Source organism: Crocuta crocuta, unplaced genomic scaffold, assembly GCF_008692635.1.
Source record: "Crocuta crocuta isolate KB4526 unplaced genomic scaffold, BGI_CrCroc_1.0 scaffold36, whole genome shotgun sequence".
Lineage (NCBI taxonomy): Eukaryota > Metazoa > Chordata > Mammalia > Carnivora > Hyaenidae > Crocuta > Crocuta crocuta.
The window spans coordinates 12,435,391-12,454,995 of record NW_027532203.1 but is presented as its reverse complement, the minus strand read 5'-3'; the positions used below and the strand labels follow the sequence as shown (position 1 = coordinate 12,454,995).

General features: G+C 35.6%; 1 protein-coding gene across 1 annotated transcript in view; it reads left to right on the top strand.

Moving 5' to 3' along the window:
• DCC (DCC netrin 1 receptor) overlaps nucleotides 1-19,605 on the top strand; it is a 750,532-nt gene that overhangs the window by 616,739 nt on the left and 114,188 nt on the right. The window contains exons 17-19 of the mRNA XM_077777558.1: nucleotides 4,100-4,332; nucleotides 9,656-9,794; nucleotides 14,384-14,491. Coding sequence (XP_077633684.1) covers nucleotides 4,100-4,332; nucleotides 9,656-9,794; nucleotides 14,384-14,491 — 480 coding nt within the window. The remainder of the gene's footprint in view (nucleotides 1-4,099; nucleotides 4,333-9,655; nucleotides 9,795-14,383; nucleotides 14,492-19,605) is intronic.

The following is a 19,605-nucleotide window of genomic DNA, read 5'->3' as shown; positions in this document are numbered from 1 at the left end:
CATCCAGACTTTCTTGTAAGGCAAAGTTGTTGGTCCATAGTCCCTTGGATCTTTGGCTGCTATTTTCAAGGTCTATGATCTGCTTCACATGGTATGCAAAATTTGGGGTATGTGTCAATATATTCATTTGTCTATGGAGACAGTATAGATCTCTCATTGTGTTAGCAAAGGGACTCATGTCTCTCTAGGAGGGCACATAAGAAGTATTACCTTAGAGAATCTTTACTATCAAACATACAATTTCTAAACACAGAGAGATGAGGCAGATGGAAGTCCAGAATGGAAGCATAGCCTGACGGAGGTATCTAGAACTTTCATTGCCCCTTATGTTCTCATCTGCCAGCAGCGGGATTCTTTGGGAAACAGCAGCCTACTTTAGCTGTGCTTCTCCTTTCCATAATATTTTAGTACACCATCTTTTTCCTGCCTATGGTAAAAGATGTTGAGCAACAGCTCATCAACATGACCTTGACCTTGTATTCAGGCCACACAGATTATACTATTGCTAGTCTTTTCGAACTATTTTCTTATCAAAACTAAAGCCCACAAAGAAGGGACACTTAGGTGACCCTCTCTAAAAATCAGTTTTTGAGTAGGAAGTAGTAGTCATAAAAATAGTAGAGTTTAAATAAACTGAAGATAAGCTGCTCAGAAAGAACCATTTGGGATGTTAACTTCTGTCTTCACATTTATTGTAATTCTTTGATCCTCGGCATATGGCATTCCCAGAGTGATTTCTAAAACACCAGTGATCCATAAGACTATTTTTTTCCTGATAAGACTCTAATCCTAATGGATCTAATAGGATCTGGGAAATAAATGGATACCAAGACTTGGAAATCGTGTGAGGCATTTTCTAAATGAAACAAAGTCAGTAAGGGGCTGAAGAGGAATGAATAAAACCAGTCCTTTCCAGAGAGAAAGTATACACTTTTCCTGGATGCAGCAGACTTATTTTAATGTGTTTCCCCACTTCATGGAGAACAAAGGACAAATACATGGAATCAAAGGTTAAGGCTCTGGAAGAAATTCTATCAATAAATGTATCATAATGCCACAGAGAAGACGTTCTCTGTCTTCGAGCTTCTTCAAGTATTCCCATGAGCAGACTTGGAGAGGCCAGCATTAAGTAAATCAAAAATCACAGGCAATAAATGCATCAGGCTGGAGTAAGTATCAGGCCACGGTGCTTTCTACGGGTACGTGCTCTTAGATGTTGGCACACTCTGGAACCTCATCTCATCCTCAATATATTAGTCTTAGAGCTGAGGAAAGTTTCACATGGTCAAGCGGGTATGTTAAGAGTTTTACTTTTGCAGTAGAGCTTTTTATTTCTTATTGTTGCAAGAAAAAGACATTTTGAGCCTGGAGAGGGGAAGAGGGCAAGGGAGTAAAAGGGTGTGTTGTTTGAAGAATTTGTTTATTCTCAACTGTTTCATCAATGTCTGAATGAAATATAATCCAGATGCAAAATTATGTTATTATTTTAAAAGCTTGCCTTGAACATTGATATGTTAACCAAAAATTCATGAACTCTTACGAAGACATCTATTAGGAACCAAATAGGCTTCTCTTTTTAGCAAAATGTTTGAGGTTATGTTTTGTCTTTTTAATTTTTGATTCATTTAGTTTTTACTCTTGAATATAACCACTGCAAATCCATAGCATATAAGGCACCTGAAAACCAGAAAAAGTTGTCTGGCAACAACAGAATATTTTTAACTTAACTACTCAAAAAGTTTCTGTCTTGAGAGAAAGATAATTAGGGGTGTATGTGGCATTTATGTGTTTAGTGCAGTGCTTGCTCTCCACTAGAACATTCTGCTTTATTGGAAAAGCTCCATATCTATACTATCCAAGATGATAGATTGGCTTTTATGTCCATGGAATACTTAAAATTGACTAGTGCAACAGAAGTGATTTTTTAATTGTATTTAATTTTAATTCAAATTTAAATTGTTCGTGTAATCAGTGGCTCTTGTATTTGATGGTACAAATTTCCAACTTAAAACAGATAGCAAGTAGAGTGACAAGCCATGCCCAAAAACAAATTCCCTAAAAAAAGTCAAGAAAAACTTGGCCAGATATAGAAATCCGTACGTTATGTAAGTCCACAGATAAATACCAACAAACAACATTACTTGAAATTTGAGGAATGCATTCTGGAACTGAGACTCCAAGAAACTCCCCAAGTCATGAAAAATATACTCTTCTACAATCCAGAAACAGCCAGACTGAATGTCAGCATTTCTTGAAGTAGAATTGCTACTTTTCAAAACCTCATATATGACACTTATATGACACCTGTGACAGATTACTACATTCATATAGGTTTAAGGGCCAGATTAGCCAAAGATACAATGAACCTTGTATAACACATTCTTAGGTCAGTGCACAAAGAAGTCTGTGATTCAGAGCAGTCTTCCTGTGAATATAACCTTCTTAGAAAGTCAGCTAAGAATAGAAACAAGTGAGGCAGCACCAGCCTCAGTTTAGCCAAAACACCTGCCACCAAACACCAACCTGATGACTGATCGGGATCCTCCTTGACACTCTTCAGCTCCCGTTTCATCATTTCATAAATCCATTTGGGTTTAAAGGAGCCCTTAATAAAAAGACACATCAAAGGAAATATGGAAAGCCTGGGCTCTGTCATTAAATTTTAAACACACATTTTTCTTTCTTTCCCTTTCTCCCTTTTTTTCCTTTCCTTTTGTTCTGTTTTTGTTTTCAGGTTTTATATTTTGCTCCAAAGACCACAGCCCAGTAAACTACTAAATAATTCATTGGAAAACAGAGTGATGAGTAGGGGATAGGCATTTGAAATATGGTGGACAAAGTGAAGTAATCAAAACCAGCCAGCAGCTGCTGTGCTTGGAACTAGGCTATTTAAAAATATAAACTCTGTATGTACACTGCTTCAGATACTCTACATTTTAGCAGGTCATCATAGGCCCAGGCTGAAGGCTCCTTTCCTTTCTGTTAGTGAGAATATATTACATGATTTAAAGGTAAAATTTCAAAAATGTAAAAGTCTTAGGTATAAAATAAAAGGCTCAAAATTGAACCCTTACGATGGCCAGAAAATAAGCTCCTCTGATTCTGATATCCCCAGCATAAAAAGAGTACAGGATTTTTTTCTAGAGAATTTTATAAAGCCATACACAGCTTTATGCAGGTTCTGATTATGTTAATGGAACAAAGCACGTGTGTACCTTACACAGTTCATTCTGTCTCCTGTCAATAATATAAAGTCTTTCCATGGAGCCTGACATTAGGGAACAAGTAATACAGAATCTAGGTATGCCTTAAAAGTCTAAAAACTTAGCTAATTACTCTGTGAGAATGGAGTAAAATGGACACTTCCATGCTTTCTTTAAGGGTTTCAATCTAAGAAAACCTGCTGTACCAAGTGCTACAAGAAACCTAGTTATCAAGCATATCATTAGACCATGTGGACCATGGACTTGGTCAGTCTAGTTTTATGCAATCATAACCATAGACAGATTGCTATGGACCACAGAGCCCTTTGGTCTTTATTGTTTGTTTCCTGCTCAAACAATACTTATGCAGATATAAGCTAAGCAATAATGAAAGCATTAGAGAAACCAAATCAAGTTAGAAAAGGAGAAAAATAAACAAACATAAACAAATAGGTATCAGATAGGCATTTTTTTCCTTCACAGGAGGAAATAAACCAGATACTCCTTTGGATCTTGTTATTTTAAGTTATCTGTGTAGTTATAAAACTGATAAGTTCTATGCTAAACCTTTTAAGAAGCAATGTGCAACACTCCAAGAAGAAATGGACTTTTAAAATATATAACTAGAAGTGACCACCAAAAGTGGAGCTGATAAAACCACTGTAAGGAAATGAGTGAATTGTAGAAAATAGTCAGTTATTTTTGTAATATAGCAATACTGTTTCTAATGAGTTTTCCGATTGAATTAATTGTATTTTTTTCTGTTCTTCTCATGTTCCCTTTCATCATTATTGCCATGCATTTAACTCATTGTGATGTGTTACCACTGATATTTATTTTTTTAACTCTTTTATTTATGTATTTGTTTGTTTCATTTGGCGGGTTTTTAAACCCAGATCCCACTGACCCAGTTGATTATTATCCTTTGCTTGATGATTTCCCCACCTCGGTCCCAGATGTCTCCACCCCCATGCTCCCACCAGTAGGTGTACAGGCTGTGGCTCTTACCCACGATGCTGTGAGGGTCAGCTGGGCAGACAACTCTGTCCCTAAGAACCAAAAAACATCTGAAGTGCGACTTTACACTGTCCGGTGGAGGACCAGCTTTTCTGCGAATGCGAAATACAAGGTGAAGTTCTAATTGATAGTGTAAAATTTAAAATGAACTGTCATTTGCTTAATACATTGTTTTGAATGCTTCCTGGACTGTCATGAGTCATTTTGCTGCCGTGGCACTAAATGGAAAACAAGGCATTTTAATAACTCAATATCTAAAATTAGAATGGGAATAATTGTATCTTAGGAAACAATTCTAAGGCAAGGTAGAAAAACATCAAGAAATGCAAAATATTATTTGAGTTCCACCAGATGCTGCATTTGTATAAATAAATTGATTCTGTACAGGGGAATGCCATTTTCCTTTGAAAATAGCAGGACTCCACATTAATTTTCTGGATAGATTTTGGTGTCTTTCTTTTTATTTGAAATCTAGATTGACACCAAAGGTAACCCTATTAATGTTACGGAGACCCATTTGACAGTGAATACAGCTGGGAACACAGTTGCAGGATTTTGTAATAAGGTCCTTAGAAAACACTCGAAGCCATTAGCATTTACTTCCTCAGTTAGCCTTGAAACATACCCATGTGGTAAAGAAAGCCCCAGTGCATTCTCCCCTTTGACCAATATGAATGGCACCAGCCCCTTTCACTGACGCATCCTATAATACCGTTAAGAGCTCTGGAGAGATAGATATTTGAGGCATTTTCTTCACTACTTTTAAATCTCTGTCAGCCAGCTTCAGTAACACCAACAAACAGTTACATAAGGGGACAATTTTGTTACCACCTAAGCCTGCCACAATATTAGTATATACAAACAGTACACAAAATATAGAAAAAAAATGAGAAAAGCAACAAGTGACTATCAAGTACCTACTATGTACCTAGAACAGCACTAGATTATAGAGGCAGTTAAACACAGTTTAGTTGTTGCTACTTGACATATTATTTATAACTTTGGAATGGGTAAGACACGCAGTTCCATTGCTTCACTTCAAAGAATTCATAGGCTATTCATGTGAGATAATATATGAACGCACATTTAAAATATAAAGCTTTACAAAATGAGCATTTGGGATCAAGAAGTTAGCTTTAAAAATAAGATCATACGTGTTACCAAATAACCAAATAACCAAGGAACCAATAGTTCAATCCTGGTCCTTCTGCTTCTTCATATTTTATGAAGAATTTGAACTTCCTGATATTTTAACCAGTGTTCTTTCCACTAAACCGCCATCTTGCTTAATCCTGCCTCTAGCCAGAGGTGATTTCAGGGATGACAATATCCCTTGGGAGTGTCAGACTCTAAAGAACCTGGAGATTAAGCAAAATCCTACCAATAATATTCTAAATCTGCCTCTTTCTTCCTGTAGCCATGCTGGATCTGCTTCTAGTCTCTTTCAAATTTTAAGTGGCATAAAACTGACATTTCATCATAAATCAGTTTTAGTTGAAACCATTTTAAAAAGCTTTCTTTGGTATTGCCTCCCTGCTAGGTCAGGTATTTGGAAAAACTCTCCAGGCAAGTCCAAATAGTATCATTGATATAACATATGTTGTAAGTACCCTATCCATCTCCTTGCAGTATTAGATTTAAGACTCAGCACAACTATAAATAAAGATAGCATTATCAGATAAGACAACCAATGAAACATATGAGAACATTTTTTTAAAGTCTCTCTTTATATAAAGATTGCCCAATTCTAAGTTTACTTTTAAAAGACTACTTTAAAAATTTTATGCTCATAATTGCTGTACTTTGCCGATACATTCATTTCACAGAATGGCCATGGGTACTTTGCCAGTATGTGAAATGTTGTGAGGGACAATGATTGTTCTTAAGTTCCAAAATTTCTTGAGGCAAATTATTTCAGTTGAATGGTTAATACAGCAGACACAGAATTATTGAGTCTCACAGAGAATGCCTACAAAGTAAGACTCAACCCAAAAGCTGTTTTATAAGTGGAGGCTGATTTCTCTCATGGATTGATATCTGGGAATAGAAAAAAAGATTTTAAATGTTCCTCTTCCCACCATCTTCCCTGACGTAAGGCTTTCAGTTACTACCCTTCTGTCCCCCCTTCTTACACACCCATGCTCTACATCCACACCCCTGTGAAGAAGAGGGTTAGAGGAAAGAGTGGAGTAACCCAGAGAGCAAAGATGAATACAGAACATATCTAGTTCACTAGAAAGTAGTGCCATAAACTTAAGTTTTACAAATAATGGTAATAGAATGCTTGGATTTTACATTGTGAACTTTTAACTACTTTCATGCCTACTTCATCTCACTCCCCAGTACAGCATTAGAAGGTAGGTGGAGCATACACAAGATAGAGGGAGAAAAATCAGGACATGGAGTCAAATGACGTGGGCACAACAGTTGGTTTTGCTGTGTCCCGTCATGTCACTGAACTTAATCTCATTGTTCTCATCTATATGGCTGGCTTATTCACACCTACCATAAAAAAAAAAAACAAAAACAAAACAAAAAAAAAACTAAGATTCTCCATAATTAAGCATGTCCTTTATGAAGACAAAGGTAGACTGTATAACTTGAAAAAAATTTCCTGTGGAACTATAGCTAGAGCTTGGGTGACCTTATGGCATTATCCTAGGTGATCCCCACCAGAGTACCCTTCTATTTCATTTAATCCCAAATCAAGCCAGAGTACAAACATTGTCTAAAACTCTGTTTTGATTTTCCTTATCAGAAGGAGCAATGTTCTGTAATTTAGTTTCTACTAAAATGATTAATCACATGATGTTTTATACTAATTTCTATTCAAAATACATTCATTGAGTATTGACTAGGGCTTACCAGATATAACATGGGTATTACAATGAGAGACTCTTAAATGCTGAGAACAAACTGAGGACTGATGGGTGTGGGGGGGGAAGGGGGAGATGGGCATGGAGGAGGGCATTTGTGGGGATGAGCACTGGGCGTTATATGGAAACCAACTTGACAATAAACTATTTGTAAAATAAAATAAAATAAAGTTAGTCTTTTTTCTCAGTGCAAAAAAATAACATGGATATCAGTCTCCCCCTGGGGCGCCTGGGTGGCTTAGTCGGTTAAACGTCCGACTTTCGCTTAGGTCATGATCTCACCGTTCATGGGTTCGAGCCCTGCGTCGGGCTCTGTGCTGACTGCCAGCTCAGAGCCTGGAGCCTGTTTCAGTCTGTGACTCCCTCTCTCTCTGACCCTCCCGTGTTCACGCTGTCTCTCTCTCTCTCCTAGAAATAAATAAAACATTAAAAAAAAAAAAAGACTCAGTCTCCCCCTCAAGATATCCCTCTCAATAGGGTACCTAACACATGCCTTAAAGTTAAATATCACATTAGACAATGCATGAAATATTGTAGCTAGCACATCTATAACCTTCCCTGGACAAGATACTATATTTTATTTTACACTTTAAATAATGCTAGAAGGTCAGTGCTACGGTTATCTCCATTTTATGGATGAGCAAACTGAGCCTCAGAGAGATAGTTCCCGGGTATTCTATGCTCACAAAAATAGCTGGCCATGAATTTCCAAAGTACTTCTAGGCTAATGATTTATTCTGAGCCGGAATCTTCCATGAAGTTCCTGAGAAAACCCAGTGAATTCATGGTATGTACGGAATGCAAGTGTGTCATTCTAGAACACAAGCAAGGACAGTATTACTTAGCGGCCTCCCAAATGCCAGTGACTTTTATCTCTTTGTCAGAGAAACTAGTTTTATAAAAAGCTTGATCCTTTTGTCCTAGCTGAAATATTTCTCTTTGTCCATTTCTCCCTTATTTCCATTTCTAAGACTTCAAAATGTTCATGATAGTGAAGAAGACAGGATTGGAAGTTACATTTCAGCATGTCAGATACTAGCTGTCTATGTTGTATTTTATTTGATGGGATTCTATCTTCCTGAGTCTACAGTGTATTTTTACATTTACTTAGGGCCCACATTTTTACGGCTTTTTTAAAGAAGACCTTCTGATAGATGTTTATGAGGTCATCACTTTAATAGGATGGATGAGCACATCATCAAAATGTTATTAGTACACTTAAATATTTATTTGGTTTTGTAATGAAATGTAGGATTTTCATAGCTATAATCTAAGGATTCATAGTACAATAAAAAAGATATACCACACTACAGTAGTATGGGAGGAGATAGGTGTGACATAGATGGGGAAAAAGAACTTTCCTCAATTTTCTAGACACAGATGTATAACAAATGTAATGAATATAAAAGTGAAAATAAATATGAAACTTTGGAGGAGGATCAAGATCTAAATACCAAGCATAACCTGATACTTACGAGAGGCATAAATGGGCTAAATTTGCCTGATCATATGGAAAATATGCATTAACCTGGAAGATTAAACTATTTTTTCCTTAACATTTTGATTTCTTGAGTAAGCAATAAAAACAGGTAATTTACTTTCTACTAAAATATCTTTAACCTGCTATTTAAGAGACAAAGAAAGGGGACGCCTGGGTGGCTCAGTCAGTTAAGTGTCTGACTTCAGCTCAGGTCATGATCTCAAGGTTCATGGGTTTGATCCCCGTGTCGGGTTCTGTGCTGACAGCTAGCTCAGAGCCTGGAGCCTGCTTCAGATTCTGTATCTCCCTCTCTCTCTGACACTCCCCTGCTTGTACTGTCTCTCACACACAAATAAATAAAAAATTTTTCAAAATTAAAAAAAAGAGAGACAAAGAATGGTTTCAAAAGAGAAATAATACTAACACTTTATATAATCATTTAATACTTATCCAATTTATTGTTCCCTCCTAATCAGTTGCTGTAGTGACCATACTGAAATGTGTGCTTAATGAGAACACTGCACAAAAGAAGACCACATAATACAACGTTGCTTTTATCTATTTTTTATAATACCCAAATAGATTCTGGAATCACGAAAAGTTTGTACTCTCAAGAATTTTTTTTTTAATCACAAGAAGCAGAACTCTAAAATTAATGTTATTACTAGTGAAAAATAATCATGATGATCTACTTAAAATACATAGATGAAAATTTCTGTGAAAATGATTTTGATTATTACAAACAAATTAAAGTCAGTGAAGATTACCTTAAAAACAGAATTGACAGAAACAAATAGAATTGGTCCTGACACGGTGGTTATTGCCCTACTTGGGAAAATTAATCATCTAGCCGCCCCTCTGGACAACGTCACACCTGATTTTATCCATCATATTTTAGATGTACAGTCAGCCAGTGTAAACTGGTTGACAGAAGGGAAGTAGAGCCAATTCTGTCATAGCTTTTATGCTGTTTGGAAATAGACGGTTTTTGGGTTGTTTGGTAGTCTCTGTACATGGTTTGATTTACCAAGTTGATAGAGTTCATCTTTTTTCTCTTTGCTTATTTCCCACTTGTACAGTCAGAAGACACAACATCTCTGAGTTACACAGCAACAGGCCTCAAACCCAACACGATGTATGAGTTCTCGGTCATGGTAACAAAAAACAGAAGGTCAAGCACATGGAGCATGACTGCCCATGCCACCACGTATGAAGCAGGTATGTGAAGAAAGTCTTGCTTCCAAATTTCGACTTTTGACTTTGGCAATGGTGTTTCCCAGGTTTTGTGTTAGAACTTATATGCACTGTGATGTCTAAGCCACACTTCATCCTGCAGGAAATTTTTTATTCTTTGTAGTTCGAAGCACTTTTATATCTGGCATTATCCTCTCCACTCTACAAAAGAAGAAAATGAGTCCCCAGTATACTGAGTAATCTGGTTTTAATCTGGGTGTTAACTCTGAGGGTCTGAATGTCAATCTTTTTTTCAATCCCTTTAAGTAAAGGCAGAAATCCAGACACTGAACTCTGTCCAAAACATTTGAGTCTTTGATGAGCAATCATGGAGCATATTTACTTTTTTGGAAAGAAATTGGATACAAAATAAAACATTGCATTACAACTGTAATCACATTGTAATGTTTACCATAAATAACCTCAACTGGGTATGGGAAGAAGTTTTCTTGTGGTTTTGTTCACTCCTTGGAAATAAGACAACACAATGGAAAAAACTTCATGCAATTTGAAATAGTTCAAATCGCAGGAAAATATAACTCCCTGTAAATTTTACCAGTCACATTTACTATGGATCATAAATGTTGAATTTATAACTTAACAGACATGCAGTACACTTGGCTTTTATAGTTTATAGAAACCCAATATCTGAAGACTAGGGGGTTGACATGCTTTTTGGTTGGTTTCATGGTATTCTGTTTAGGGGTAAACTACACCACACATTTCCAAATTGCAAATAAAATTATACCAATAAAACTCTCTGGGTAAGTTGAATTTCTTTTTCCATTAGAATTTGTCCCATGGCATTGCAATTCTAACTTTTAGTCCAAGCTACGACTTTAACTCAGAGATTTCACTGTTAATATTTTTACATTTTGTGGATACTTCTTTCTATAAGAAGTTTTCTAGAATGTCTGATTTAATTGCAACATCCTTCTTTTTATATTTCATCTTCTTCTGTTTTACATGTTTACATATATTAACTCTTTCTCCTAGAATTCTGCCCTGGGTGCCAATGTTCACAGCTTCTAGGGAAGAGTAAGACATGCTGAGTGAGTTATGTACTATGGGGAGAATAAAGCCCTTGATCCTCCTTTTTTCTTAAAAGGAAATGAAAGGAGTCTTCCCTGAACGAAAGAGAAGGAATAGTAATTTCCTTATCAAGCAAGCATATTCATTCATTTTTTTCCCTTTCATAAACAAAATGCACCCTAGCATCTGACTTGATAAATGTATTCTCTTGATTTTTCATCAACTGCATCGCCTTGTAGGGATACTAGCGGTGAGACCCATTCCTGACAAAAAGATATTAACTGCTTTAGGTGGGGTGATTGTCAAAGCAGATAATGATCTGGACAAAAGTGTAAATAGCATGTGGATGAGATTCCTGGGTGATGATGAGAAACAAAAAGTAATTCACAAGTGTCTTCAGGCCTTTATAACTGTGAGAAGGAAATGAACTGAATGAAATAATGCTAGGTTTGCTTCTAATTCTGTAGTAACATTAAAGACTGTATAGGGCCACATAGTTATGCTCTTGCACTAGAATTGCTTATGAGAAAGGTAAGGGTGGTTGGCAAATCTTTAAAGTAAAACATTTCATTCTGTTCAGGTGATAAATCCTTAATTTTATTCTAGTTAAGTAAAATAGAAATAGTTGGGAGGACCCCTGAAATAATGAAATAAAGCAGAAAAAAATGAAATAATGTAAGAAATACAACCACAGAGTTTTGGGCAAAGACAAACAGATCCAAGTATAAATTCTGTCTGGAGGAATGAAGAAAGGTTTCACAAAAGAAGTAATAATTGAGTATGGCCAGGGTAGCGCTTCAGGTACCCATTCTAGGAACTTCGAAGGAAAGGAGCGGCATATACAAAAATACATGAGAAAGTATCAGAAAGATGTTCAGAGTGACTGCAGCACAAGATTCATGGAACAACAAGAGGGAATGAGGCTGTAAAAGAAAGTGCAGTGTAAATACCAGGGCCTGGTGTTTGTTATTTGTTATTTATTTACATTTAATCCACAGAGAATTGGTAGTCAGTGAAGAATTTCTAAAAGGTTGCCTCTGGGCAGAACCCATGAGATTGGAGAGGAACAGATCAGAGATGTTCTGCTTGACTCAGTAGATTGGAGCCATTAGGCCCACATTCCTGTCCAAACAATGTACAGCTTACATGGTGATCCTAAACATTGAAGCTATTGATTCCAATACCAGAATTGCTATTCACCAACATCCATATGGCTTGAGGAAAAAGAAAACACTTGCACAACACCTGAAATAGATTAGTTGTTAGATAGTTTGGTGTTTTTTTGTTATTGTTGTTTGTTTTGTTTTTTGTTTTTGAAAAATAACCACCTCTTCAGTGTATTTCTTTGTTAGGTATAGTTGAGGTCATTTTATCTTTTTTGAATACAGTAACAGATTAAGTAAAGCAATCTAATCATCACTATTTGAGTGTTTTCTAAATAGCCATCAATTGGAATTTTAACCCAATTAAGAAAAAACACACTATCCTGAGTAGTTAGAAAGACAGCTCTTTTAATTTCTTCCATAATCAGAAAATTCCTTATTGTGCTTGATATAGTACTCTAAGTCACTTTGTGACTACATGTTACCTTCCTGTCCATGACTTAGAAAATATCTTGAATGAACTCTTTATGAGAATAACCCTTCTCTAAGACACTATTGCCTCTTTGGTATTTTGCTGTCACAGATCTTTTCTTGCAAGAATGGCCTCATTCTTGGTTCATTAAACCATATACATATGCAGTTTCTTTACTCTGGGTTCAACTACACTAGACCTATGTATTCTCTTCCTGCTTTCATTTTTTTTTTAATTGAAATATATTAGATGCCTTGTCAGGTTATTATGATTAGGTGCAGCTTTGGTTAACCTGGAATACTAGTGGCTTTGAGAATCAGGGCGTTGGAAATAAATGATATGGTACATGGAAATGATGATATTTCCTTCACTTGAAATTATACTTGGGAAGAGGAACTGGAAGTAGTTTTGCTCAGATCCCACATGATACGGCCAACAGAAGAGCCAAAGAGAATGATGGTAAAAACGAAGAATTCAGAATCAGGACCAAATTGTACCTATCTTGTAATACACAATCATTCTTAAGCAGAGATTCAGAAATACCTCTAGAACCCAATCACAGAGCTTAGAACTGAGATGTGTTCCGAAATTTCCCAGGTCAAACTGAGGGTAACTAAGAAAGACTATCAATAATCCACATGGGGCACTGTGTGCTTTGCCTGAAAGGAAAACTCACTGCATTTCAAAGCACAAACAGTGGAAAGCAGGTTTAAAGAAACCTGGAAGATACTGGACTGGCTTGGCCAGTTTACTGCCACCTTTAAAATATGTTTAAAATTTTATTGAGCACAATATAAGAAGAAAAATAATTTTCCCTTTATTCTCTAGGTCTTTGGCTGAGACCCCTCCATAATAAAAGACAAATTAATAGGATAAAAACAAACAGGAGTTTAATGACATATATACCTCCTGTATACATGGAGAATACTCAGGAAAACTGAGTAACTCCCTAAAATGGCCCAGGCCATCACCTTATATACAATCTCCAACTAAAAACAAAAAAATATGTTCTGGGGTGGGGAGCCAGTCATGGGAGCTTTTCAGGCAAATCACAATAAACCAGAGTGTCCTTGTAATGCAGAGTTATAAAAGTTTCTAGAGATTTTGTCACCCTCTTCTTGGTGCCGAGAGGGGGACACTCTTATAAACCCAAATTTCTCTTGTAAAAGGGTAACATCTACTAAATTTTCAGAGCTTTTCCTATGTCTACTGTGGTCTTAAAAAAAAATCAGCCTAAAATTGTCCTTAGGCCAAAGAGGCATATTTTGGGGTGATAAATTCTGCCCACTTTCAACAACATGTGGGAAAAGTAACTCTAAGAAAGGCAGAGTTTCATGCCTTCTTATTCCATGCCAGACTGATACTAAGACTTTCGCAGATTCCATACCTCTTCTATTTTCAAATTTTGTTTTTGCCTTCTTTGCTATGTTTGTTAGGAGATACTTAGTATGTTTACCTAGGCAGGATGTTTTAACCTGCATTTAAATGCATTCTTTTATTCTTCTTGCTTTTAAGAAAATATAGAATTAGGTGACATTTGCATTTATAAATCCTACAGTTGTTACAGAATTCTGTCTCTTGGAGACACATAGGCATGTGTACGTGTACTTAGTGTACCCACTAAGTATGTGTACATTTCTTTGTTCTTATAATGATTCTTTCATGTGTAGTGTGGCACTTGCTTAGAAATACCCATTATACTTTTCTCCTCTGTATTCACACATGTTCTGTTCTCTTTTCTATATTTACACCTTTGGAAGTCATTTAACTTCCATGGAAAAACATTAGTTTTATACATTTTTGTTTGCTTGTGTAATTAAAACACTTGAAATAACTCGTAACTGGTAAGATAAACATGATATACTGCACGATGGATTCTGAGCATCAACATCATGATTAGAAGTCTCATAAACGTCTGTTTTCTTTCACATCCAATGACAAGGTCTTGTCTCTGTTTCATCTCGTAGCCCCGACCTCTGCTCCCAAGGATCTGACAGTCATTACTCGAGAAGGGAAGCCTCGGGCTGTCATTGTGAGTTGGCAGCCTCCCTTGGAAGCCAATGGGAAAATTACTGGTGAGCATCTCGGCTTCATTTCCAGCATTGCTCTGCTTGGCCTGCGATTCTCTCACCTCCTGTGCACTGCTCATGCCTTTTGTGTATTTGTTTTCTGTCCTGACATTTCAGTGTCCTCCGTGATGCTTCCTGGTTGTCTCTTCTTGCCCACCCTCCCCCCACCCCATGGAATTTCTTCTAATGGTGCCTACAAATATGCACACACACACACATTGCATTTGAGTTGCTTCCTGAAGGATGTGTATTTCAATTAGTATAGACCTTTTGTTTTTCATCTTGTGGATCTTTAGGACAACCTTCTAATGGAATTTCCCTGAGCATAAAAGACTAAAGAGAAGCTGGTTGTTTGGCAGTTATAAATACAAAAGACACCTAATGACCATGTATTTTTGAATGGCACATACAAAAGAGGTTTTTAGTTTCTCACTTTAGCTTTTAGCTTCTTACTTAAATCATAAGGTTCATAAAATACTTAATATTGACTGACAGAAATTGAACTTAATGAATATTTCACAGTGACACATTTTATTTTCCCAAATATTGCTGATAACATCAATGCCTAATTAAAGCATCCATTAGAAGCCTGTAATGTTAATTTAGTATGAAAAATATAATGGAGTTCTATCAGGGATTTTGCATTTAAATGATCACTTTAGGCTTTTAATAGATGTCTCCATAGCATATAATTATTATGAAAAATATTGTATAACTAAAAATGTGCACATTATAGTCTAATTAACTTGAACCATTGGGTTAGGCACATGTAAGAGTCACTCCTTTTTCTTCTTTTATTTTTTTGCATACAAGTGGATAGCACTATTCTAAATTAACAAAGTATTTCAGTCATTCTGTGATAACAGAGATAAGCTTGGAAATTACGGTTCAGATGGCACACATTTACTTTGTGTGAGTTACTTTCTGAATTTTCCAAAATGAAAAGATAATGTGAAAATTCCAAATGAGATTTAAATTTAAGTAGAAGACTTGTTTTCTCTAGGAAATTGCTCTTAGTGCAATAGCAAACAGAATTTTCATTTGAGCTGACAAATATGAAAAAAAAAGAGGGATATTAAATCTCCCCCAAAACTTATATGCTGAGTTGTCACTGCTAACCTTTGTAAAACTGAGGTTGGCTCATTCTAATTTTCTCTTTCTGTTTCCCTTCAGTGTTATGATTTATTTTCTTTGCTTCTATTTCAGTACATCTTTAGATTTTGATTTGTTTACATGATGACTTTTTTTATTATGTTATAAACAGTTATTTATAAGCATATGATAAATCAATAGATAATAAGCTTAAGAAGAAAAAAACAGAAGTCTAAATAAAAACAAGTTCTGATGGGAAAAAAATTATTTTTTGGTAAAGGATAAAAGAAGTCATATACTACCCAAATTCTCCACTCTTATTTAAAGGAATCTCATCAAATAGTCCATGTAAACAATGGAATGTGTTTTCAACTCTGAAAGGAAGCTTAATTTTGCTTTTTCAGGGAAAAAATGAAAGTCTGCTCCATGTTAAGAAATGCAAATTAACCCAAGCGATAAAATTCTGTGTGTCAAAGTGACAGTGTATGTATAAGAAACCTTCTCCACATGTTATTAAAAGTTGTATGTTCAGTATCCAGTCTCTCACAATGGTAAAGTAAGAGTATGGGAAGCAATACTTTTTACCTTCAAAAGCCTAGTTTATTTATTAAAACAAAGTTGTTATTGTCAAGTGGAGACATTTTGACTCAACAGAGAGCAAAACCCTTAAGATAACTTCTATTCCATACATATTTTGATTCTTTCAGTGAAATTACTTCCAGGAAACAGGATGATGAAATATTCAAAATACCATATAGCAGAGGACCCAGATTTATAACACTCTGTTTTTCTCTAAAGTATAAAGGAAATGTAACCTCTTTTCCAGTGTGTCAGAGCATGTGTGTGCTGATGTGGGAGAGAGGTTCACATCTTTCCTTCCTATTTATTTGCTGTCCCAAATCTTTGCATATACACAGCAGTAGAGCAGGGTGGTTCAGACCCTGAGCTTCTGAGGGAGATACCTGGGTAAGTTAACTTTCCTAAGTTCACATTCTCATCTATAAAATAGGGGTAGTCATAGAAATTCTTTTACAGAATGTAATAATAAACTGCTGAGAAATGTCTTTGATGTCTAGTGAGAACTAAAACAAATCAGCTGTTATTATTCTCATTTGAAATCCATCCTAGGGTGAGGCTTTAGTTATGTACTCTGCATGGAACCCAGGTAATCAATTTGTAAATATATATACTTCAAAAAGATTACACAAAAAAGAGGACAAAGAAGATCTAGATAATGCCAATGCCTGGATTTCTTGATTGTAAAGTGGCAGCTTAGGAATTTTACTGGGATTTTCAGGAGAGAGTGGTTCAAAATGAATTAAGCATTTATTATATGCTTGACATCCTGCTTAGCACTTTAATATTATAAGGGATTCCATCTTCCTATTATTCCAGTTTGAAACAAAAAGACCAGAGGTTTCTAGGGTAAATGGCTTTCCCAGAGTCAAGTAACCAAGAAGTAGCAGAGCTAGGATTTAAAAATCATGTTCATACTCTTCACTATTAAACTATGTTTTGCTCTAGCTTATTAGTATTCAACTGGTTCAAATCAGTGATTCTCAACTGATTTATGTTTTAATTTATCTGAGAAAGGATTGGCCATGCTATATTTTAAAAGCTCCCCAAGTGATTTTAATGTACAGCTAGACTTTGAAACATTGATCTAAATAAATGCAGCATCTAACATTATTTAAGATCAGAGACCAACATAGTTTTAAAAAAAAGTTAGGTCTTGAGAGATTGTTTCCTTCCTTATCAGTACTATCCAATGGATAAGATTATGTTACTTTTTTTGTGTGTCATTGTCCTGTTCCTCTTTCTTAAATCTCTTTCCTCTTGATATTATTAGCAGACATTTCATCCACCGTTTATTAAATAGATCGTTTTATTCTCTTTGTTACTTTATCTGAAAAAGTGTGTAGAGTATAGCCAAGGCTTCAGTGAATGCAAACTTATGTCTCTGAAATATGTATCTCCATCCAGTGAATTCTAAATATGTATATCCTACCTCATATCATACATTTCCACTTGCCTGTCTTATTGGCACCTCCTTCTGTTCCCCAGTCCTTCTCTCTCTCCCTTTGTTCTCTTTTCATTCTTGTTTGTTTGTTTGTTTGTTTGCCACCTACCATAACCAGCCAAATAATGATGCATTCTTCATTCTTATATTCTGTAATAGATTTAAGACCATCCAGGATTGTGGACCCACCTGAGCACTCACTATAATCAGATGTGTCTAAATATTCTTACTTCCACCATTTAAAAAAAAAATCAGGTTCACCCTGTTGCCAACATTGGAAATTTAGCCATCTTGACTTCTTCCTCTACACTCCCTTCCCATATAATCAGGAGAGAAAAATCTAAATGCTTATAATACAGGGCTGAAAATTCCATAAAACAGGTTTCAGATTTTGACCAATGCTTTGTCTTCAGTATCAATATTCTTGACACTTAGTAGGTAATTAATAAATATTTATTGAGTAGAATAATCTCTGAATCGCTATTAAATCTATTGCTTGACTTGAAGTCAAAGTTTCAGCTGTTCTAAGAATGATGCTTCCTTAAGCTTTCCTAATATTAAGAAAAAAAGAGAAAAGAAAAGAAGGAAGGAAGAAGAGAAAAAAAATGAATTATGGAGCATTTGCTACATAGTCACTCTATATAAGATAATATAAATGAATACCTACTATATTAGATTCTTAAAATGCAATACCTCACAGCAACTTATTTTCAGATGAGAATATTGACACACTTAGATTAAGCAAGCTGGTCAAGGTTGCAAAGCCAGGAACTGATAGACCTATGGCTTGAATCCATAGCCTGTTTATTTTTAACATATTTTTTTGCCCCAAAGAAGGAAGAAATGAGTCCTCCATTATATATCTTTTGATATTCAAGATTATCAGAGTCAGTTTTTGAAAGAGGAAGAGTTCACACTGGGCTGAGCTCCTTGCTAGTAGGAATCATCTTGGTCTTCCTAGTACTTAGCAGGTGACCCACAGAAGGGAATCATTGACTTGTAGGAATAAGTACAGATAAAGACAGAAGAGAGAAGAAGGTGAAATTGAACACTTTTGACCCTTTCCTTTTGGAATTACAACTACCTATTTGTATAAATAGTCAAAATGACAGATATATGATGGTATATTTTATATGTATTTAGAAAAATGTGATTCTAATGTATAAGTGCCCACTTGAGTTAACAGTCCCAGGTCTTATCACCTATCACAGGATATAGTTATTATTTGGCTAGTTATGGTAGGTAAGAGACAAAAAAGAAGTAGAAGAAAGTAAGAGAGGGGCACCTGGCTGGCTCAGTCAGTTGACCATCTGACTCTTGATTTCAGCTCAGATCATGATTCCAGGGTTGTGGGATCAAGCCCTGTGTCAGGCTCTGCTCTGAGCAGAGCAGCCTGCTTGAGAGTATCTCTTTCTTTTTGCCCCTCTCCCCCACTCATGTTCTCTCTCTCTCTAAAATTATTTTTTTAAGTAAGAAAAGAAAGGAAGAAAAAACTTGGACACAGAGAAATGAACATATTGGTACAAAAAGGTTCTGGGAAACCAATGAATTTATTCCAACCTGTGTGGAAATATATATGCTAAGACTTCAATACCACACCAAACTAACAAATCCAAATGAAATTATTTGCTTTCTCCAAGGCCAATTTTTAGAGTTGATGATTAGAGAATGACGTAGTAATATGTTTCTATTCTCCATCTCAGTTCTCAAATTTACAAAAAAAAAAAAAAATAGGCTTCCCCATAAATAACAGGGAATCACTTCAAATACAATTTGGAATTGTTAGAAGTTGATGCTTGTACCATCAACACTACTATTTTTTTTAGGAAAGAATATGACACTACTGCTTTTTTAATTTACATTTTAAAATAACCTCCAGAAAGGTTTATGCCAACTGAAACTCTTTTCGTATTTTCATTGCAATGGACATTATAATTTCTAGAATATTCATCAATAACATACCATTGTTTCATTTCCATTTCCGTATTTACTATTGAGATTGAATATT